Raw genomic sequence first — 24,364 nt, forward strand, 5'->3', positions numbered from 1 at the left:
ATGTGAGAGGCAAAGATTATACGTCCTGATGCAGTTCTTAGGTTCTTCCGGAGGGAAGAAGTGGAAAGAGGCCGGAAGGTTTCAGAGCAACAAGCAAAGTCAGTGAAGCAGAAAGTAAATCCAAATATTCGGCAAATGACAAATCAGAAAGGAGCCATGCCAGCTGTTCACGCTGGAAAGTTACTGAACATTTATTTTGGTTCAAGTTTTATTTTTGTATGAAGAAGGAACAATAAGTTTTCTACGGGGGTGGGGTGTCTTATTCCCAAGTACATGAGTAGAGAACAGAGAGTTTGCAAGGCAGGTGGGTGTTTCCTCCGGGCACGTCTACGCTTCTCCCTACCGCCAGCGCTCCGATGGGACCTCCACCTTGGGGACAGAACCCCAGGACGGCACTGCTCGGGCGGCGGGGTTTCTCTGCGCTTGTCCTCCGGGGTCCGGCCACACTGCTTACCCAACTCTCGCTTCTCAAATGCGATTTCTGGAACAGGGCAGCCAGCGGTGCGCGGTCCCCTTTCCCGCCTGCTGGCCTGGAGCCGCGGCGGGCGGCAGGGCCCGGGTGGCGAACAAAGGCAAAGCGGAGCGCTGGGCGCGCGGCCGGGGTTGGCGCGCGTCTCTCCGGCAGGCGGCGGCGCGCCCGAGCCAGCATTCCTCAGAAGCGCCCCGAGCCCGCGGGGCTACGTCACCCCTGGCTCCGCCCCCGTCCCTCCCCGAGCAAAGTAACTCTTGACTAACAGGAGCAGCCTCTGCCGAGCATGGAGAGCTGCCGCCGCGGCCGGCGGGCGACGCGGGCGACGCTGGCGCCCCAGAGGTAGTTTGGCGACCGCGGAGCAGGAAAAAGTGCTGGAGGGCGGCCGTCGACTCCCCGCCCTCACCCCGCCAGGCCCGGCCGGCCGCCCAGCCGTGGATTTCGCTGCGATACCCCCGGCCGCTCTTTGCAAAGCGGCTTGAAACTTCTCCCAAAGTCGACATGGATACAGCGGCGGCGGCGCTGCCTGTTTTTGTAGCGCTCTTGCTCCTCTCCCCTTGGCCTCTCCTAGGGTCGGCCCAAGGCCAGTTCTCCGCAGGTGAGTGGCCGGGGCGGGGCGCGGGGTGGGAGTGGGGGCGTCCGGAACTCCGGAACCCCGACGAACGCCCCGGGCCCGGGTTCGCCGGGGGTGGAATCGGCTCCACTCCAGGGCTGGGAACAAGGGTTTAGGAGAAGCTTTAGCGGCCCGGCGGTGTACCAGGCGGAGGGAGCGATGTCCCCAGACTTTATGCCAGGTGGGACACGGGGCACTCTCCTGGGCGCCACCGGCTCAGGTAACTTTCATCCTCGCAACCCATTGTTCCCGGCAGAGGCTCGCTCGGAGCGCCGGCGGGCAGGGCTGTGGGGAGTGCGCGAGACTGGGCTTTTCTTGGGAAACTGGGATTCTCGGCGCCCGGCGCAGGCTGCACCGCGCCGGGGAAGAGAGAAAGAAAAAGTAGTTACGACTCTGGGAATGGCTACTCTGTTGCTCGTGGTGCGGGCTTGTGGCTCTCTGCCACTGGAGCGTTCACAAATTTTTTTTCCCCCGGGAAGCCATTGTCAGAAATGTGGAGACTCGAAGGGACTGACCTCGGCGCGCTTTGCCAGGTGCTTTTTGTCCAGGGAATAACCTCCCTTGACTATTGTCTAACTACTTCCCCGTCCTTCCCGCAGTCCTTTTCTCCTCCCCCAGTGGCGGGCTGCTCCTGGGCTCGCCCGGTGGGTTAGGGCACTGCGCGGAGTAGGGTGTGTGTGTGTGTGTTGTGTGTGTGTGTTGGCGGAGCCTGCTAGGTGTTTGGAAACATGATTCTAAGGATCGTCCTGGGCAGCGAGGTCTGGGCGCCGGGTCGGGGAAGCCTGACCCACGGTGTGGGAGCCCGCCTCTCCGGCAGAGCCACCGCGAAGCTGGCCCAGCTGCTCCCGGAGCCCGCTTGGATGATTGGGGACTGCAAACGACTGCCACCCGCCAGGAGAACCCAAAAGGAGGGATGCGGTGCGGTCTCGCGTGTTAAGCACTTTATATTCTAGTAAAACCACTTAGAGAAGTCCATGAAGCCCCGTCTCTCGCATTCCCATCCTCCGTTCCCTTCCAGTTTTGTCATCCTTCCTGTCGGTTGCTTCTTTCGTTCTCTCCTCTGGGGGCCCTGAAGTTTCACCAAGTGGACGCTGGGGAGCAGGCTCCCGGGCAATTGTTTGCCTCCCGCCGGTCCTGACAACTTTTCTGGCCAGCCTACCCAGCTCAGCTTGGCTGGCGAGCTCTGCCTTGGTTCGCGGTGCAGATGGAGACGCAGAGGTGGCCGAGGAGTGCTGGAGAAGACGGGGGAAGCGACAGCCCCTCTCCTGGCTGTGGCCACAGGACGCGGAGAACGAAAGAACTTTGCACTTGTCAGTTTCTCTCGTTGTTGTGGCTGCCCGGTTTCCTGGAAATAAACTCAGATTGCTGTTTCCCGGAGTAATGTTTATTTCCCTTCCGTCTCCTTTCTCTCCTTTAGAACTCTATAAAAGGAATTAGACAACAGATTCAGGTGGCAGCCTGTGGTGTGCACTCAGGCAGATTATGCAATGCACCGAGCAGAGGAAAAGTTATGTATACTAGTAATGTATGCAGAGGATAACAGCTCAGTGCAATGAATGATCTGATAGCTTAATTTTCATTCTTTCTGGAGTAAGCATTACTGCAACCATCTTTGACATGTGATGCCAGTTAGTATTGGAAGCCTGCTTGATGTGAGATATATAATGTAGGCAGGTTGGAGTGGTTATTGATTTCTGCACAGTGTTTGTCACTGCACAGAGAGCCTTCGCTTGAAAAGACATGTAGTTTGTTAATTGAAAGTTGGAATTCTACCAGTTGCATGATTAAACTTACATGTATTTAAGAGTCGCAACTATTAATGTCTCAACAGTTAATGGTTATATTTTCAGCAGTAAAGAAACTTTTCTTTTTCTCTTTTCAAATGTTATTTACCCTCTAGTTAACAAGTAAATATTAAATTTCTTCTGGCAGAATGTGGAGGTGAGCTTTTCTGATCCTTAGAGTTCATGTATCTCTAATGAACAGTTGTGTTCTTAGCCAGTTCTAAGTGATTTAACTAAATATGCCTGGCTTTTCTTTGGTGATAGAGCAAAACATTTGACTTTATTTTATATTTAAGTAAAAGGATGTGCAGTCCTAATAGACGCAGTTCCGCCAGGATTGTATCTCAGAATTTTGCTATTCAGGATTTACCTGTCTATCCATCTGTTTATCTAACTATCTATGCCCAGAAATGAATGCCCTTTATTCCCACAGTTCAAATTGTGGATCTGCCTTTCTCCATAAATTAAAAGTTTGTTTCATAAAAATTCCCATTTTCTGCCAATTTTAAGTCATTTGTTATTCTACTGTCATCGGATTATGTGGCAGATTTGTTGCAAAGACATGAAGTCAGATGGAGGTGTATTCTTTTTTGCTTTGTTTTCCTTACATTCTACTTTAAATGATTAATTTTTATTTCTTTTGAGAAATTTAAGTAAAACTGCTTCAGAAATATAAAATACATGTTCAGAGTTTTAAAATACTCTGTTAAATATGTTTTAAAAATCACACTCATCAGGCCAATTTACCACTTTTAGAGTGAAAGATGGCAGATTGTTGGATCTTTGCTATATCATGTGCCCACTCACCCACTCTGCTTTGTTTAAACCGCAGTTTGAAGAACAGTTTCATCATTTGTGACTTTTTTTCTTAGCTTTGGAAGTTAAAGTATAAAAATGCTGCACTGTGAGCCTCGTTAGAACTTAAACTTTCAGAACTTCCTCTAAATCTCAACTTAGGAGTTCCTGTTGTGGCGCAGCAGAAATGAATCTGACTAGGATCCGTGAGGAGGGGGTTCCATCCCTGCCCTTGCTCAGTGGGTCGGGGATCCTGCGTTGCCATGAGCTGAACTGTGGTGTAGGTCGCTGAGGTGGCTTGGATCCTGGATCCTGCGTTTCTGTGGCTGTGATGCAGGCCAGCAGCTATGGCTCCTATTTGACCCCCAGCCTGGGAACTTACATAAGCCGCAGGTGCGTCCCTAAAAAGATTAAAAAAAAAAAATCTCAATTTATATTTTTTCAGTTAAATTGCTCACTTAAAACAATGCCTGTTGTCAGATCTGTGTTATGTCTGGGGAAATCGAGGCCAAAAAACACAAAGATGTACTGTAGTTTATTCACGGGGCAGTGTCATTGTCATCTCGTGATATCATAGTATGAGAATGTTTTTCTGTGTTCGGACTCTGATGGCTGACAAAAGCAGTCACAGATGAGATAATTTAGAGACTCAGCTTTGTCATCTGTAAAATGGGGATGATAATACCCATTCTGACATTTCCACATGGTTTTTATGAGGATGGTATGGAATATTTATGTGAGCTAGCACTGTAAGTTATCAAGCCTCATATGGCAGCTATCTGGGGTGTAATCATCATACATTAAGATAGCTAAGTGCCTTGACTTCAGTCTTTTCTTGCTCCCACACTCCTGTTTAGCACAGGCTCTTTAAGGAATGTGTGTGTGTGTGAGACTTAGCCAGTCATTCATTTGAATTGTTGTTAAACATAAACATCCTACATTGGCCAGACCATAATTTTATCAGCACAGTGAGAGATATTATTCTTTAATTTGTTAAAAAAAATTACCTCCTGTAAATCCTTACTTGAGCTGAACCTGCGGAAGTCATTGTTCACATTCATAGTATTCCAACTATAGATGAAATTTATTTTTAGTTAATTTCTTTAGCTGTCCGTTCAACTATGGGCTGTTCAGCTTTTTTTATCTCAGTGGCAGAAAAATATGCAGCTTTTTAGATGCAGTCTTATCAGTGACCTAGAGAGGGACTATTGTCTCTCTAGTATGATGTGAGCCTGGAAATGCAACTCCAGATCCTGCCTTGGATATAGTTCCTGGCATGTCACACTGTTCATTCACTTGATCCCTCAGAACTTTAAAGCTCATCTAAGTGGTGCCACTTTCCCAGTGTCTCCTTTTTTGATGCCTCTGTATGTGAATTAAATTTCTCTTATACTTATTATCTACTGGGAAGATATATCAGAGACAGCTTTTTACGGTCTGCCTCTTGGTTTCCTAGTTTTGATTGGCCAGAATCACTGAGTTCCTCAATTCATTAAAACTGCAAGTTCGAAACTAGAATTAATAAGTGGTCTCCATATATCTGACTGTTGATTTTCCTAGATTGCAAGATGTCGTTTTGTGTCTGGCCAACCCAGACGGGAAGAAGCAGGTCTGGCTGCTATTTGAGCTTTGGCATGTGTGCTGCTGACAGCTCTTCTCTTTGTATTCATAAATGTGAATTTGAAAAAAAAAAAATCAACCTCTCTGCCACTCTGCCCCTCTCCCACACTCTCACCCACTCCCCTCTGGGAACAACAAAGCTCAACATGCACATACACAAAATCACAACCTTTTTCTTTCTACCAGATATCTTTTGGTGCTGATCATGTTCTTAAAAACTGGAAATACGACTCAAGCATTACTCACAGCAAGCGCCAGTCCACCCACCTAACCTCATATTTCAGACAATGATGGTTGACTTCTTGTTTTTATGTCCTGTAACAAACATTTAATTCATGTGATAGGGTCCTAGATAGAGAAGCTAGGTTGTTGCCAAGTAATGCTTTTGAAGTGCTGTGTTCTAGGTCTTCTCAAGGTGGGATTAAAGACAGTATAAGTCATGCTAAATATGGACCTGCTTTTCTGAGGCATGGAAAATGCTGTCCTCGCCTGCCTTGTGTTCTTCCTTTTTCCCCTCCTTGCTCTTCGTGGAGGGCAGGAAGAGGAATGCTGGAAGATTGAGAGCAGGAAACATCAAGGGAGTTTACAGATTGTTCCAAAAGACAAACAAAGAACCCTGGGATTGTGTGTGTGTGTGTGTGTGTTTGATTTTTAATTTTCTAAAGGGGAAAAAAGGCTTTATTTTTGATTTGTTTATTGAAATCAGCCTTTGCTTTTGTCCAAACACATTTATTTCTTATTCCGTGGATATAACAAACTTCCCTCTGTGTATTCCTCTCAGACTTTACCCTTTGATCATGAATGTGTCTGGCTTGTGCTCCTTTATCAAATGGTGTTTCTTTTTGCCTAAAAAGGTTATAATTGCTTTTGAACATTACTTTTCTTCATCATAACTCATGCTGTTTGTCATGGTTCTGAATAATGGTATTTTATCAATTCAGGATATTTCTTAAATTGGTGTTTAATAACAGAGTACATCAGTCAAACTAATTTTTATCTCCTTTGAAGGTAGAAATAAACTCGTAAATCTATGAAATAATCTTTTACTATCACAAAGTATGTGTACTTATATATTGCTCAATGGAAGAGAGACGTTGAGTTCCTTTTTGGAAATGGGATAGAAAAAAATTGAGTGCCACATTGCCTGTTATTTTGAGATAAATGACATACATCTGGGCTTTGAAAAACTTTAAAAGTTTTGTTTGAATGTGTGAATCAAAGAGAACTTTGGAGGTAGTTTACAAACTTCAAATTCCATCGTAGTGGAAGTGTGTTTTTTGAAAAATGCCCTTAAAGAAACATAGTTCCACATAAAAGGTTTTATTCGTTCCGTGAAAATTCTTTTGGGAGAGGTATGTTTATTTTCCTGCAGTATTCTCATGGGAAGTCTTTTGATTTGCAGTTCATATTTTTGTAATAAACTCTGGACTTACATAATGAAAAATTAGTTTTGTGAGGTTTTGTAGATTGTTGCACTTCTGGGAAAACATTGGGCTTGGGATGTGAGAGGCACCTCGAGCCTCTTGTGGAACAGTGCCGTCTCCCCACTTAAATCTGGTTGAGTTTTTGGCATTTTCCTCTGTGTGTTGATAATCCATAACAATTACAAGTGGCTTATTTCACCACTTCCATTGTTTTAGGAGCAAATTAAGTAGTCTTAGATGAAGTAATCCATGTTTCCACTTTATATGATTATGGATAAAAAACTCTGTTAATAAAAATGATGAGCAGAGCAGGGCTGGCTGACTCCTTTTACAGGTGTTATTCTAGAAATCATTTTCAAACGGGGAACTCGGAAATAAAGCCAAATGAAATAGTTACTAAAGTTACTGTTTGCATTTAATTTTGTCGAAAAGGCTGCAAGTTGTAAATATACCTGTGTGTGTGTGTGTGTGTGTGTGTGTGTGTGTGTGTTTTCTCTCTCTCTATCACACATACACACACACCTTATCCATGATAGAACTTTTTGCTGAAAGGTCTGATAAAGAAGGAAACTAAGGTATAGGAGTTTGATTGGGTCAAACTCCTATACCTACATTTTGAATAGAGTAGTGAAAATTGACAATTATTTTGTCTATTTCATGAATGAAGGAATTGAAATGGAAACCCCATAAACTATATAGTGTATAATACACTGTACTATACTTTAAAGGAGAAAATAAACTGTCCTCCAGATCGGTATCTATTTATATAAACCCTTCCCAGCATAGCCTACTCCTTAACCAGCTGCTTGTAGGCTGATTCTCTACAAACCCTGTCCAGGGCAGCAGCTGATCAGCTACAGAAATTTGCCTAATCCTTGTTGGGCAGTGGGGTGACCCAGCAGCTGCTTAAGTGGCAGACTGGCCACAGCCCCTTGATGTGATTCGACCCAGGTCATTCTGCAAATTCAAGAGTAGAGGGAGGAAGCCTTTCTAGAGCCTTCAGTGCCCATTTAGGGGTTGACGGCTGCTTGCTTCATGGTCATTGGCTTTGTCAACTACAAGATGCCCTAGAATTGTGCTACTTGAATTGTGGTCCCTGGAGCAGTAGCATCACCTGGGAACTTGTAATGATCTTATAATCACATATCAGAGCCCACCTGAGACCTACTGATCCAGAATCTGCATTTTAATAAAATCCCTAGGTGAGTTGCTTGAACATTTAGTTTCTGAGAAACACTGCTCTAGGACAAAGAAAGCTCAGGCTGCAGAGATTTGCCACATGCACTTCACTGTAGAATTGTAAGAATATTGTGAAAGGATTAATTACAACATGAAACAAATTTCCCTGGAGTTCCACTTCTGATCAGTATTTACTTAATTATAATACCCCAGATACATCAAAACAACCATACTATTCAGGTTTTTCTTAAAATTTTCAGAAAATTTCGGAAGAAATGTTTCATAATATCATAAAAATAAGGCTAAATAGTTTTGGTTGTGAATGTATTATATAAGAATATTTAAAGGTAAACATATTATCTGAGGAACCAAACATGATAGATGTCAGTCATTTTTACTTAGCATACTGACATGTTGATACAAGAAACAATATTCTCTCTCTCTCTTTTCTTTGCTAGTAGCCATAGTTTCTTGTTTTATAGTTCTTCTAAGTGTAATTTAAGGATCTTTATAATAAGGAAATCATTTATAGGATAGTCAGAGTTAATGAATGGGAGTTAGGTAGAATGCATTAAATATCAGTGGTGTTCTTTTTACTGTCTTTTGTGCTCATATTTAAGAACAGAGATTCTTGTCAGTTTTCTCCAGAGGAAAATTATGATGTAATAGACAGTGTACACTATTCATGTCAAAACACAATTTTACTTGCATTTTATAGCTTGCTTTAGCATTCTTTTAGAAAATGAATTTTCCCAGAAGACCTAATTGCCTTCTTATTAATGAGCCTGTAAGTGTGTTTTGTTATCCATTTACTATTCTAAATGTGTCTACTTTTGCTGGCTGTTTGAACAGTGAAGTCTCTGATTAAATCACGACTGCTCTATTTGTTTTTTGCCATTCACTAGCGACTTGGAAAATACTAGCATAATGACACGGTTATGGCAGAAACTAATGAAAAACAAGCGATATAAATTAATGTTAACCCATAATAGTTGGCCGTATTGTGGTATCAGGAGCTGGAGTTTGGGGCAACGCAGAGCCAAATTCTCTACATGTGTCATACTGTTAATGAAAGTCTGTATAACCTGTATTGTTTTTAATACAAAAATATAGTTGCTGGGTTAATGAATAAACTACAAATCAGTGATTTGCACATTTCCTTGTTTTAGACACTAGGGTTCAAAGGAAGGGGTTTATTGTGTACAGATCAGTTTTAGAGGAAAACTTAGTGATGGAGAGACGTTCCGAAAGCTACTTCCATCTTGAAGAGCCCTAAAGTCTGCAGTTCTGATTTGTTACTTTTTCTAATTTTACACCAAATTCTAGAGCTTGCCTTTTGTACTAGTTCTATGTTTATTCTTGTCAGCAATAATTAGGTTCATTTATTCCCTCACACATTGGAAAGGAGAGAGCAAAAATCAGTTACAAAAACAACAGTAGGAGCTGCCATTTGCTGAGTGTCTAACAACCTGCCGGACCTCGGATCAGTATTTTACGTAATTTAAAGTCCTCACCATAATTGGAATCATCTCCATTTTGCAAACTGAGGCCTGGAAAGGTTAAGTATTAACTTGCCTCCGGTGACAGTGTGAGGAAGTAGTGGAACCAAGATGCATTATTGAATATATATACACGCAGATGTAGCAATTAGGCTTTTTTGGTGGTTTGTTGTTACATAGTGGCAGAAAATGCAACTGCAGGCTTGTTGTAACAAAAGGGTAATGTATTGCCTCTCCCAACTGACAATTGATTTAGGAGTTTACATAATTCTGCTGGGATATGGTCTTTCTCTGCCTATTCAACTTAGCTTTGAGATGCTCCAGAACTTCATTCTTAGGTTCTATATGGAGGTGAGGTGGCCTCAGCAGCTCCCAGGTTCTGGTCCATTAGGAAAATGTGAACTTTGTGTTGGGCACCTGAAACCCCCCCGGAGGTTCACTGGGATTGGATTCGGTGAATCCTGTATCCAGCCCCTGAGGGGAAGTATGCCGATTGCCCTAGTTTACTGGTATTCTAGGCTTGGCCCTTAGATTCCCCCCAACCAGGTCTTGTGGACTGATGGGGGGTGGGTGCTGTGGATCAAACCATCGGTTGTCAACAGATAGGGGCATAGGTTCTGCAAAAGCAGCCAGACCAATGTGGTTGCCTGAGATAGAATGAAATAAAGCACTAGCAGTAAAAGCAAAGAGCTGGGTGCACCTGCATGTATATTTATAGTACTTGGGTGGTGGCTGGGGTGGGGGGGGAGAGGTGGTGGGAAAAAGGCAGTTGGATCAGATAGTTCCCTGCTCTAGACCACTAGGTGGTAATGTCAGGAAGACTTGGTCTCTATGGGGAAGAGGGTGGAGGAGGAAAAGGGGAAAGAGGCAGTCAGTTCCTGGCATGTTTGTGTGCATTGAAAATCAGCTGTTCATAATTTAGGGAGTGTGCTGCTTTTTTTTTTTTTTTTGGTTTTTTTTGGTTTTTAAGCCCTACTTTAAAGCATGCATTTTATTATTTTCATGATTTTATTCTCTTTGCCTTATAATTGCATAAGTACAACATTAAAATTTGACAGAATTTTGAGTGTTCAATTGGACTTTTTAAATTAATGCCCCTTCATTTGATTTAACTTGCTCAGAGTCATATAGCTCGGAGGAACTTGTGGTCAAACCCAAGATTTTGATTTATTTGGTCACTGTTGTTACAACATATACTTTGTTTCTGCTTAATGGTAATTTATTATTTAAGGTTTTCTTTAATTATTTTAGTTTGTATTCTGAAGTTCTGAAACCCCTGTTTCCAAAGGCAAACCTGATTTAACAACTGGCTTGGATTAGAATAGTAATCCAAGTGTGAGGTGATAATAATTAGTATGTGTGTGAATGAAAGAGACCATTTTAGATAACTGCTTGTTTTTTCAGTTATCCTACAGGATTTATATATTTATGTATATATATATATTTATGTGTGTGTGTATATATATATATACATGCTTGAACAGGTGTTTGCATATATGCATTTGTTTATTTTTAATAGATGCTAAAGGGTAAGCTATGCTGTGATAAATGATGCTAATTGACACACAGAAATGAAACCTACTAACTCTTCACTTTGGAAACAAATTTTGAAAAACTCAAGAGATGAAGGTGAACTCATTTATAATTTTGATCTTCTCACCTCTGCTGCCTAACTTTGTAAATACTTATCTGAAAACGGGGGATATTGGACAGAGTTGCTGTGAAAAGCTACTGAATAATGAATCAAATGTAGAGAAGCAGCAGCTGTTTGCCTAGCCTCCCCTCTCACAGTGAGAGATTTATTTCTCAGGCCTGAGTTACATATGAGGCCTAAAGCTAACTGTGACTGGACCAGAGGCCCAAATGTGGCTGTGCCAGTTTAGACCAGAGTGTCATCCCCAGGCACTTCCACCATTGCCAAAGGCCTTCTTCTGGCCAGAGCAGCTGGCCTGGCACTTAGGGATGAAGACAGTAGTTGTAGAGGAAGCTTACTAACTTCTGTTTGCTCAGCATGCTTCATTCTGTCACTGGAGGTTTATTTTTACACATCTTTGTCTATTAAAGAACTTCATGACTTATTATTTTCTTCCCTGTGTGTTGATATTTTCTTTCTGGCCCTTTTTTTAAAACCCCCTTATTAGATGTTCATTAAGTGTGATTGCTGTGACTTTTTTTTTTTTTTTTTTGCTGTGCCCGTGGCATATGGAAGTTCCTGGACTAGGGAATCTATCACGTGCTACAGTTGTGACCTGTGCTACAGCTGTGGCAGTGCCAGATCCTTAACCTGCTCCCCACCACAGGAGAACTTCTGATAACTGTGACTCTTGTATAGTGACGTTTGTAATAATTTGCCTTAACAGTCTGGTTGTTTTGAGGCAGAGTGCTATATAGCCTCGATCCTTTTTTTTCCCTTCAAACTCATATTTAAGTACTTACGGAATACACGAGGTGAAGGGTTTAGCAGCGACCTGCTTCTGAGAGCAGAAGGATTCATTGGATTCTTTGGAGATCTGTGTAGGAAACATTTCAATGTACAGAACATTGGGTTTCCGTAAAACCGTCCTAGCTATGTCACTTTCTGGCTCTGAGATTTGGAGGTAATTCCTTTACTGCTTGACCTTAATTTCCTTGTCACTAAAATGGGAATATTACAATGAAGAGTGATTTTAACATCTTCTCTAGTTACTCAGTAGGACACCTTTCAACGTAAAATGAGTAAAATATGAGGAAGTGCTTTTATGATTGGAAAGTACTGTATAAATTATTTTTGTTGGGAATATAAACTTGGATAATAAAGAAATTGTTGTTGAAGGCACAAAATATATGGTGAAGAATGGAAATGCAAACAATAGATACTTTGTATATTTGCATATTTAAGTTATACATTGCAGTCTAAGTTATTTGCATATCCAAGTTTTGGGGGGAAATGGTATGAAAAAGAAGATCAGAAGGTTCTGGGGAGCAATGAGTAATTTTATTATGTATCATAAAATATAGCTCCTCAGAATCATTTTCACATATATGTGTTTTCTATACATATATCTAAATTTTACTCTGTAACGCTCTAAAAGCTGTTGTATTTTGGCCAGATATGTTAATAAAGATTATGTGATTATAAAATATTTTTACTGATAATTTTTAAGCATATGTTTTAAAGACTGTGCTCATATATAGCCAGTTGTGTGTATAGTTTTTCTTTTTAAATATTGTCATGAAGAGAGAAAAAATGTTCTTGCTTTCTGAGCTGCTTTGCCTAATAGATGAGAGCATGATTTTGAGGTTTCCATCACTTTATTCTTCTACTCCACATTTCTTGGAGCATCTACTGTGTGTCAGTGGCAGGGCCCGGATTTGCTGGTGGGAAGAGATGTGACTCTTATGACAATTAAGGAGCAGTAATCTTCGCATAGCTCCACATGTAGTGATTCACGGGTGAAGCCTGGGGCTGTTTTGTGACCGACCATACCCCTGTGGCTTGGCATGCCTCAAAGCGCAGTCTGTCTCTCACAGTTTGCTGGTCCACTTTAGAACTTGACAGACAATGCAGTGTGTCAGCAGTCTTTCCCTATCTTTGGGTCTACACACCCAAAGCTAGAAGCCTACTGAAAAAGAATTACAGTAAGAAATGCCATGATGATAGTAAAATTCCACCAAGTGGAATTTCTCAAAAGTTGCATAATCTGAAGTGTAAATAAGTCAGCCAGAAGAGAGCATGTTTATTTTCTGGAAGTTCAAGTATTCTCTCTTTGGAAGCATTCGTAAATGTGCCTCCATAGACTCAGCATTAGGCCCTGATGTTTTGGCCACAGATTCCTACGGGCTTATGACCTACAGCTGCTTAGCCACTGCCGCTGGTGCCTCTGACCTGCCTCCTGTACTAATTCAGTGGAGCGTATTGTCCAAAGTAGTAGCTGCCACTAGAGATCCGAGAGGCAACCAGGAATAATGAGGGTGAACCTTGACCATCCCCCACACTCCCCTTGCACCTGCATCCTGGAAGCAGAGCAAATTCTATTCCTGGCGCTTGGATCAGTCATTTTGAATGGGGGCAACAGTATTGTCATTTAGATACACCCATTGCCCTACCAGGAAATGGAGATTCTGAACCTCTGTATTAAAGGAGGCCCACAGGACTTACAGCGGGTGAATTAAGGGGAAAAGTGATTTTGGAAATGTGTGAATTTCTTCTAAGCAAAATTAAAGTTGCCAGATTACATAGACCCAAGCTTCAGAAATAGAAATTTCGAAAGCTGTTTTGTTTTAGTGAGTCACTAGCATTTTATGCCTATTTCACATATTAAAAAAAAATTGATTATAGTTCATTTACATTGTTCTGTCATTTTCTGCTGAACAGCATAGTGACACAGTTATACATCTACCCATGCTCTCTTTCTCATACTATTTCATCATGTTCCATCACATGTGATTGGACATAGTTCCCTGTGCTATATATATACAGCAGGACCTATTGTCTACGCAGTCTAAATATAACAGTTTGGATCTATTAACCCTGAACTCCCAGTCCATGCTACTCCCCCCACCTCCCCTTTGGCAATCACAAGGCTGATGTCTGTGAGTCTGTTTCTGTTCTGTAGATAGGTTCATCTATGCTGTATTTTAGATTCCACGTGTAAGTGATAGCATATGGTAACTGTCTTTCTGACTTACTTCACTTAGTATGAGAATCTCTAGTTGCATCCTTGTTGCTGCATATGGCATTATCATGTTCTTTTTTATGGCTGAGTAGTAGTCCATTGTGTATAGGTACCACATCTTCTTTATCCACTCCTCTGTTGATGGACATTTAGGTTGCTTCCATGTCATGGCTCTTGAGACTAGATAGTGCTGTAATGAACACAAGGGGAGGGGGGATGAATCTTTTTGAATTGCAGTTTTATCTGGATATATGCCCAGGAGTGGGATTGCTGGATCATATGGTTTAGTTTTGTTTAGTTTTCATTTAGTATTCTGAGGTACCTCCATACTGTTTTCCTTAGTGGTTGTACCAATTTGCATTCCCACCAGCAGTGTAGGAGGGTACCCTTTTCTGAACACCCTCTCCAGCATTTGTTATTTGTAGTCTTATTAATGATAGCCATTCTGACTGGCCATTTCTTATTTAAGCAAGGGAAACTCAGAATATATAGCATGATATTTAAGATCATAGACTTTGGAACGTGCCTGCCTGCCTGTGAATACTGGTTCTCACATTTTCTTGCTATGTGACCCAACCACATTCCTTCAGTTTCCACATCTGGTAAAATGGGACGATTCAAGTACCTATCTCGGATATTTGTCTTGAGGAATACCTATTTAAAGTGCTTAGAAGTGTGCCTTGCACACTAATAAAAGTCATTCACTTTGGCTTTTGTTATTGTCATCATCATTATTACTGGACTGAATTAAACAATGTTTGCAGAATACTCTGATCTCATGCTGTTATCTTTTAAAATTTACTCTAAAATAAAACCAACAGAGAGTAGATAATAGGATGCCTAAAATAGACCAACTTGTCTGCCGGTTAACAAAGATTACAGCAAGGACTATAAACAATATAATTCAATGTTTGTGAAAATGAGGCAGTTTTTGCATTGATTCCTAGAATCAGAATCGTAGGACAAATGACCAAAAACAAAGACAAACCAAAAAACACCTGCAAAATCAAAGTTGCCAAAGTACATAGACCCAAACTTCAGAAATAGTGATGGGTGGGGGGCGCTAGAGTGAATGTGTGAAGGAGATCAAGTTTTTGGTATAAAATGCCCAATATAACATTTGGAAAATGCATTTAATATTTTTTTTAGTGAGCTTGGAGGAGATGGAAAGTTTGGGGCATTGGTGAAACTGCTTATTCTCTGGAGAGATTTAATCTCAGTTAAAATACGAAAACTCTAATTTGGGAATAAGATTAAAATGGGAGTTGACCAGAAAGTTGAGTGAGATCTCTACCATTTCAAGAAGTTTCTGTTTGAGTGAGACTAAAGTCCTGTCTAGGAGCAGCACTTAGATTTAGAGATGAGAAGTTTGGACTTAAGCAGAGAAATGGGAGGCCTCCTTAGCTCCTAAAGAATGTTGTTTTCCTAAAGGATATCTGTATGCTTCATTTGCATTTGACACGAGGTAAGTAAATGCATTACTGGTATTTACAACATCCATTTACCTATGAATTCTAGATAATGTTTTCTCTTTTCTTTTTGAAGGTTGCTGTTGATATTTAATCGTCCTTAGCCTAGGAGTTTCAGATCCATTGAAACCCCCAGGCTTTTCCAAACCATTGTCCATGGGGTAAAGCTCTTTTGGAGTCCTGCTGCATAGAGCCTGGGGCTGTCTGAACTTCTGACAGCTGTTAGCTCCCTTGCAGAATTGCTCTTTGGCTAGTCTGCGAGGAGGAAAGCATTTTTAAACTCGACCAAGGATTTCATGTCCAATTCAAGCTTCAGACTTCTAGGACTATTTCACCTTCTTACTACATCTCTTTTGGCTTTAATTGAAACAAACATCCTTTTCCATGGGTTATACCTGTGAAAATATTCGCTCTCCAGATATACTTAAACCTCCCTGTCAACTTAGGAGACACTTTTTGCACCCGTAGACTTGAATCTTGCTGAGATAAGTGCTCAGTGCTCTTATAATATTTAGTCCACCATAATAATGCAGTTATGTATCCTGACTGAATACTCCCGCTAACATGGGTCCTTGTACTTCTGCTGGCAGTAGGCCGTCTTCATAAGCTCCTTTCCATTTACAACTTTATTTCTTAAGATGTTGTCATTTTGGCACACTATTTGACCAGGTTCATGTCTTCATAAAAAAGAGCATTGAAAAAAAATTCTCTAGCACCTGTAATCTTAAATATGGATCCATTCAAAAAAGAAACATACCTGGACTGTTCTGTGCTCCAGAATCATGACCTCGTTATTTGTAAAGCAGACTGATCTTTATATGTTTCACAACAGCCATATAAGGAGTATTGAATCCGAGAGAGATTTACTGAGAATGGCAGACCTGTGTTTGGAGTGAGAACATAGGCAGTATATGTAAGTATAATTATATAGCAACTATAGTTTTAGCTAGTGTGTTTCAGACTGTGGCTTCCGATCTTTTTGCGTGGGGGCACCGGACAAACCCCTAACCAGATGTGTCAGACCAGATAGCTCTCTCTGAAGCAGGTGCTCTTAATCCTTGCTGTTAAAGGCAGAGTCTCTTGGATTCTGACAGTGTCCTTTTCTGGCCCATTCTTATCAGGAATGCAGATCCTAGGTGAGGCCTGGGAATTGCTTGCAGGGCTGTACCGGAATCCATAGGGCAGCGCTTTGAGTTTCCCACAGGTACGTGCCATTCTGTGAAATATCCCTTTGAGATCGTTCCTGGTCTCTTGGCATTGTGCTCACAGTTTGGAGACAGGAAAGCAGTGCACTCTATCCATCCCCATCACTGCTTCGTAATTACACCTCAAACGTCCCCCGTTAACCAACACCTTTTAAAAAAGCATGTGATTTTATTAAGAGTGTCTCATGTTGCTTTCAAATATAGTCAAGTAAAGAGGAGGAGAGAAAGGAGGGGCAGGATGTCATATCAGCAGTGATGTTTTTTCTGGTGCCGCTCCTAGAAAGCAGTGAAATGTTTCCTTTGAGGTGGAGACTTATTGTTGTTGACACCCTCATCTACTGTCGTTGGGGTTACAGCTATACCAAGCGTTGTCTTTTATGTGAGCAGTGACAAAAAGGATATATCTGTTTTGTATGTTATGGCAATAGATGTAAACTTTAATGACAGCACGTCAAATAGAATGTCCTTTTGAGCTTGTTAAAGTGGGAGATACTTGTCTAAATTAGGGCTTTCCTTTTGGCATTACCTCGCCGGGGCAGGCAGCATTGCTCTGTGCATTCCTGTGATTGATTAGGATCCCTGTTGGAGGCTGGTGAGCTCAGGGCCTCTTCATTCACTGAGATGTATCAGGCACTTTGTCCCAGTTCTTTCATGTTAATTCGGTTAAGTTCACCAAGCATTTAATGCATGTCCATTTTGTGCCAGGCTAGAGATGTTTAGCCGAGAGATGAGAGAAGGATGAAGACGTTGACTGGGTCCCTGTCCTGAAGGACCTCACAGTGTAGTTGGAATCTAGAATAAATAAGGTATAATGCAGATTTGAGGGTTCAGTGAGAGAGGGGACATGGGGAAAGGACAGTCACTCACTCCTGGGGTGATTAGTTAGGCCTTTCTGGATCAAAAAGGCATCATGGCAAAATTCCCAAGAATGGGCACACAATATTCAGGGAAACATGAGGACGTAATAGTGATGATGGTTGATGTTTAACAGTCAACTCTCAAAAAAAAAACCCCAAAAAACAAAAAACAAAACAACTACCCAATATAGTATTTCCACCACATGGATAAAGAGAAATAAATAACCTCAAAATGTAAGTGTAGTATGTATGATAATATAAAATGTACAGTAATTAGAAAGATTTTGAGTTAGCGCCTCTGATTTAAATATAATTTATTCAAATGTAAGTTTCTATAATTTATTTTTTTAATGGCTATGATTAACAGCTGACTCACAAAATTGCTGAAAAATTTAATAACTGACTGTCAGGTGCTGGTATGGGCTTGCTCCAATATACCACTCAGTGCATTATAATCTTAGATGTGTGGGGGTCAGGGGCCCAGTGAGTAAATCCTTTTTTAATGATGGGATCTTTCTACAACACTCTTCCCGAACAGCAGAACAGCAGAATTTAGCGTGAGAAAGACTGCTCCATCTCGAAACCCAATTAGTGAAGATTTGGTTATCAACAAGGTTTAGGTTCATAGATATAAAATGCTGCTATCGGTGGCTTTGGAGCATCCAGTGTGGAGCCTAATCCCACCCAGAAAAAGTCCCGGGAAGACTTTCTGCTTAAATTTCCTTACTGCCCTGGGTGACTATTTTTGTTACAGGTGATGCTGTCAGTAGTCAGGCTGTCCTTAAGAACTCTTAACTTAGAGCCCTGCTAAGTTTAAAGAGTTAGCATCCCAGTGCTTTTGGATTATGTACATTTTCATGCTAAACACTATCTTTTCCAGAATATTATACAGTGTGTGGTGGGTTTCCAGCCAATATAGCTTGAAAATTGTAGTATAATCCTTGTAATAACACACACCACTTGTGGCCCACAAGAGCACCCAGCATTTGTGTGATTCAAAAATATTTGGAGAATAAATGTCGTGGAAGTGAATGGATTTGCATCCCATTCTTCTATGCATTGTTACTTTGGTCAATTTTTTTTTTTTTTTTTCCTCTGCCTTCTTCTAGGGCCACTCCCGTGGCATATGGAGGTTCTCAGGCTAGGGGTCCAATTGGAGCTGCCGCCACCGGCCTACGCCAGAGCCACAGCAATGCAGGATTCAAGCCGAGTCTCAGATCTACACCACAGCTCACTGCAACTCCAGATCCTTAACCCACTGAGCAAGACCAGGGATCGAATCCGCAACCTCATGGTTCCTAGTCGGATTCGTTAACCACTGTGCCGCGACGGACACTCCATCAATTTTTTTTTTTTCCGATGTATATGAAATTAACCTTGACAAAATCTATCTTTTTAGGTAAAACACATATTTCTTTAATTTATTTGAGCTCTTGCTTTAATGATCTTTTATTATTTTCATAGAATCATACAGTTGTTAGTTAAAGTTCCTACTGGCTATTTTACTTGATTTAAATATATGTATTTTTTTCCTTCTTTCCTTTCTTTTCTTTCTTTCTCTTAGGGCTGCACCACAGCATTGAATCTAAGCTGCAGCTGTGACCCACATCACAGCTGTGGTAGTGCCTGATTCTTTAACCCACAGCACTGGGCCTGGGATTGAATTTGCACCTCTGTAGCAACCTGAGCTGCTGCAGATTCTTAACCCACTGTGCCACAGTGGGAACTCCCAAACATTTTTTTCATTAATCTCTACCACTGTCACATACAAGTAAATGTTTTAACACATGCTCTTCCCCCCCAAAAAAAAACGCAATGAGTTTTATTATATTTATAGTTGTACAGCCATCATCACAACCCAATTTTACAACATTAAGGCAAGGCTATTCCATGTTCAAAAAAAAGTCCTGTAGGTTAATCCTGCTAAACAAAAATCCCTATGCCCCATTTGCCTTTGTTAAGCTCTGCCTATAAGGAAGGTAGTGTCTAAAAGTAAGACATGCATACATTATCGTATATTGCAATAGATTTTTTTTTTTGAAATTGGCAGGTTGTGAATATGTTGTGTGTATGTGTGTGTGTGTTTCCCTTTTGGTAGGAGGGGGTGTATATGTGTTTGTATTGAGTTTTATAATATATGACAAAATGCTGACAGTGCTCAAGTGACTTATTTTGGCAAAACGGATTTTTCTCTGTATATCATATATAAAGTCTTTCATCTCATATCTGAAAAAAAAAATCTGTCTCCCCTCCTTCCCTCATATAAGACAATTTCAAGAATTTGGAAGCATTCCAAACTTTACAGTTTGAAACTAATTCCATAACAAAATTTTCCCAGTCTGTTCAAAACAAAATATAGATTTTCACTATTCTCAATTAGTGGTCTCTCTTCCTTGAAGAAACCAAGTGGGAAGAGAGAGATAAATATTCCTCAATATTAATAAATATGTATAAGCATACCTCAGGGCTATTGCAGGTTTAGTTCCAGATTGCTGCAATAAAGTGAACATTGAAGTAAATTGTTACATGAATTTTTTGTATAAAAGTTGTTTTTACTATACTGTAGTCTGTTAAATGTGCAGTAGTATTATGTCTATAAAAAAGTATACATACCTTAATTAAAAAATACTTTATTGGTAAAAAACGCGAAAGTTGTAGTAGTAACTAACATCAAAGATCACTGATCACAAGTCATAACAAGTATAATCGTAATGAAAAAAATTGAAATATTCTGAAACTTGCCAAAATGTGACATAGTGACACAACGTGAGTAAACGCTGTTGGAAAAATGGCACTGAAAGACTCGCTCAACTCAGGGTTGCCACAGACCAAGTTGTAAAAACCTCAATGTGTATGAAGTGAAATAAAACAAGGTATGCCTGTAGTATGTAACTGACTGAAAGTTTTCTTTCTGCACTGATATGGTTATAGGAAAGAGGCATATGTTAACATAAGCTCTCAGAGATTTATTTTATAAAATCAATTTCTACTCTATGACCTGGGATCAGTAGACTTTAAACTCAATCTCCCTTATTTTTATGCCTGTAATACTCTTGCAATTAATTGATATTCACAAAGATGACTGAATTAGCTGTATAATCAAAGATTTAATTATGCTAGGTATATTGTAATTCATAAGGCTGGAAAGCTTACCAGTAGTGGTCACTGTGATTGAAATGAAAGACTCCCCTCCAATTTTGAGTTAATCATATGATTATATTACCAGGGACAACCCATTTTAGAACATCTGTTTTTGAGAGACAACTTCTACTTTGTATTACTTTGTATCTCAACACTTTATCCTGAATAAGGAGGGTCTGATAAAGGTTGGCAATTCACTTTTTGCTATATTTTGCTGCTTTTCCCCTGAAGCCCGCTGGCATGACACAACAATGATTTTACCTGAGCATCACGATTCGACCTGATTTTGTGTCAGTAACTGAAGCCATTGGTGTATATTTCTCTGGGCTGTTCACATGTCTTGTCTACACTGTCATTTCAAGGGCAAACAGTATATTCTTTTAAAAAATATTTTAGGTCCACTAACTTATGACATTTATTTTTAGAAATACTTTTTTTTGGCAATTAACATTTTAATGTTTACTGGGTCTAGCCATTATAAGCCTCGGCTCAGTGTTTCAGAATGCACATGACCACTCATTTTGTGGGTACTAAATTCAGTGTAGTTGGTACAACCAGTTTTTTTGTTTGTTTGTTTGTTTGTTTTTAATGAAATAGATGAGACTATAACAACAATAATAAAAATAGGCATGCATCTCATAGAGGAAGTATGTTTCATGAAACTTTGATTTTGATTAAATAGATTTATATATATCTTTATATTTCTGTGTACTGAGTCACAATGTGAGATGAATTTCCCTCTGTGGGTCTGACCAAAAAGTGGGAAAGCCATTGCATTTTTTCATATAATGGTCTCTACAATTCAATGAAGTAATCCAAGGGTTTATGATGTCTCCAAGGTCAATGGTTTATAAACTCCAAGGTCATTCTTTAACTATTATTATGGCACCTTTGGTGGACTATAAAGAACACAGGGTGTGCTTAATTTGGTGAATTACTGATTTTAACTTACCTGGTCCTCTTTCCTTACCCTCCATCTAGGGATAATCACCACCCTAACTCTTTACTGGCTTTTAAGGATCAGATAAGGTAATTTATGTAAAGATGCTTTTCCCACCTTAAAGGAGCTATGCAAAAGTAAGGTATTATTATTACAATAACTTGCTCTCTGGCTTATCAAGAACTTAATTGACTACCTGGTCTGCCTAGAGATTGTTGGACTCAAATGCCTTTTAAAGTATTTTTTAATCTTAAAAGTCTACAATTCATTGTTTTGTGAGTAGAGATCACTCCTGTTAAGTAGTTTTTTAAAATAGTTTTTTGGTTCTTGTTTATGACAAGATGATATGAATAAAGTAGCTCTGACTTTTATTTATATGTACTTTTCCTATTAGGGTGTTACTCTTGACAAAACAACAGAAGGCAGTTCTACTTTGGACATATTTGTACAAGCTCATTATTCACATTTGTCTTCAAATAAACCTGTATCTTGGTTTTAAAAGAAAAATAACACTATGAAATAAAACTTGGATTTTCAACAAAAACTTGAAATACCAATGGTGGTATTTGATGCAACACCTAAAAAGTTCTAAATAAAAAGGTATCCAAGACTTATAGAAAAATAATAGCAGTGGAAAGAAAAACAGAAAACCTCCAATTAATTGTAAAACTTTTCAGTGGAGGTATTTTATTTTGTTTTATTTTATTTTTTGTCTTTTTGCCATTTCTTGGGCTGCTCCCGCGGCATATGGAGGTTCCGAGGCTAGGGGTCTCATCGGAGCTGTAGCCACTGGCCTACACCAGAGCCACAGCAATGCGGGATCTGAGCCACGTCTTCGACCCACACCACAGCTCAGGGCAACGCAGGATCCTTAACCCACTGAGCAAGGCCAGGGATTGAACCCGCAACCTCATGGTTCCTAGTCGGATTCATTAACCACTGCGCCACGACGGGAACTCCTCAGTGGAGGTATTTTAATAAATAAAAGTAGCCAGCAAAGTAGCTAGTCCTCTATCCTTCTGTCTTTTTCTTCTCTTATTCTTTCTCTTTCTCTCTGTTTCCTCCCAGTCATCTATCTTTTTATGTGGCCATCTAGTCAAACTTCTTAAGATATGTTTTTATTCCACATTTGTTCTATGGTCTAAATTTCAGGAATATAATGATAAAAATGTACTTTTTTTTTTTTTTTTGTACTTTGTATGTCAACATGGAAAAATCTCATTCAGTGTCCATCCCGCAGGCTCAGAATTATGATCATCATCATTAAACAGATTTCTCAGCATTTAGAGGAACAGGCAGTTATCTGGACAGAGGGGCATTGATGCCTCTCTTCTCCAGCAGCCCCTTAGTCTAGTCTTAACTAAAAGCATAGGAGGATATTGGGATGCAAATTAGGCAGAGGAAGGCTCTTTGCCAAGTATTGTTTATTGAGCTGAGTAAACATCTCCCAGTGGGTTGGAGAGAGGTAGTTAGTTTAAGTGGGCAGGAAGAACCCCCATACTTGCAAGGGCTGAGGTTTCTCAAAAACAAACAAACAAAACAAAACAAAAAAACACAACAAAAAAACAAACCACCAAAGTAGATTTCTGGGCCCCTATGCAGAGGGGCAGGCCTGCGGGCTCCTCCCCATCCAGGAGCCCAAGTAGAGAGAAGACCACCTGTTTCTGAAACTGGGAACCAAGAGTTTGGCAGTTAGCATCCTTCGAATGCAAGTGAAGCCGTGATTTATCTTTTTAACATCTCAACGAAAAAGGAAAAGTGTTAAGGAAATAGGATAACTTTCAGGGGATTTATTTACAGTGCCTAAGAGAGCTAATTGTTTTACTTTTTCACACTTCAGATATAAACTGTATGCTAATAGCAAAGTGTCCATACCTATTCATGAGAAAAATTCTCTAGAGGACTTATGTTAGTTAACAGGTTAGAAAACACTTACTGTTAGAAAAAAATACTTCAAAGCATGAAAATACATATTCTTTTTAAGTGTTCAGCAATTCAGATTTTAAAATGATCCATAGAAGCACCTCATACCACCTCCAGTTAATGAGATTTTACTGTTTATATGTTAGCTACATCTAATAGAAAGGGAGGGAAAAAACCCTTCCTATAAGAGATAATTCCTTAAACTTTGGATTTAAACTAAAGGAATAGGGCTCATCAAAATATGCACAAATTAATACTGGGAAGAATGTGCATAGTAATAGAGTAATGAGAAATAAAGAGGGGAAGTGGGAAGGATTTAGTCAAAACAGGAAAGCCAAAGTGTATAATTCATTTTTGACATGTATTTACTTGGTTAAGTGTGAAATTTTACATTTACTCATTTCAGAGCGAGATAAAAATTTCAAGTATTTAGAAGCAATTTTATTTCTGTCTACTTTGTGGTAAATGTTTTATTTTTTCAGTATAGAGCCAGGAATAATTAAGTTAAAAATATGTAAAATGGAGTTGAACGTTATTCATTTCCCTCATTCTGTGGCAGTCTTACATTAATATTAAGATTAGTGTTCTATTACTGATTAACACTTACGTGTTTATTTTGTATCTCCAAAATGAAAATTTACTTTGCTGATAGTACAAAGTACAGCAATTTTGACAATTACTATAAGGACATTTTACAAGTAATTAGTCCCATGTTGCATTTGTGGGAGGGTTATTTATGGCACAGAGTTATTTTGTTATCCTTTTTTTTTTTTTTAGATATTGTCTTTTTT

The 24,364-nt window shown here is 40.1% G+C and overlaps 1 protein-coding gene and 1 long non-coding RNA gene across 44 annotated transcripts in view; both read left to right on the top strand.

Annotated features, from left to right (window-relative positions):
* The first annotated feature begins 728 nt into the window (after positions 1-728).
* PTPRK (protein tyrosine phosphatase receptor type K) overlaps positions 729-24,364 on the top strand; it is a 560,031-nt gene continuing 536,395 nt past the window's right edge. For 38 of the 43 annotated variants that reach the window (XR_014803891.1, XM_084956833.1, XM_084956839.1 and 35 more), the window contains exon 1: positions 729-1,067. Coding sequence is in view for 39 of the 43 variants with exons in the window: in XM_084956679.1 (XP_084812805.1) it covers positions 971-1,067 (97 nt within the window). In the remaining 4 variants the exon portion in view is untranslated. Of the gene's footprint in view, positions 1,303-24,364 lie in introns of all 43 variants that reach the window. The other 5 variants (XM_084956768.1, XM_084956819.1, XM_084956824.1 and 2 more) reach the window with 1 other exon arrangement.
* LOC146406019 (uncharacterized) lies at positions 10,318-17,744 on the top strand. The gene is made up of 2 exons (XR_014803951.1): positions 10,318-12,334; positions 12,389-17,744. It is a non-coding gene; the product is annotated as an uncharacterized LOC146406019 (long non-coding RNA).

This window comes from Sus scrofa, chromosome 1 (assembly GCF_054392235.1).
Source record: "Sus scrofa isolate SSC_HxYL_T2T_F1_AM1 chromosome 1, Sscrofa_HxYL_maternal_Yorkshire_Landrace_v2.0, whole genome shotgun sequence".
In the NCBI taxonomy this organism is placed as follows: domain Eukaryota; kingdom Metazoa; phylum Chordata; class Mammalia; order Artiodactyla; family Suidae; genus Sus; species Sus scrofa.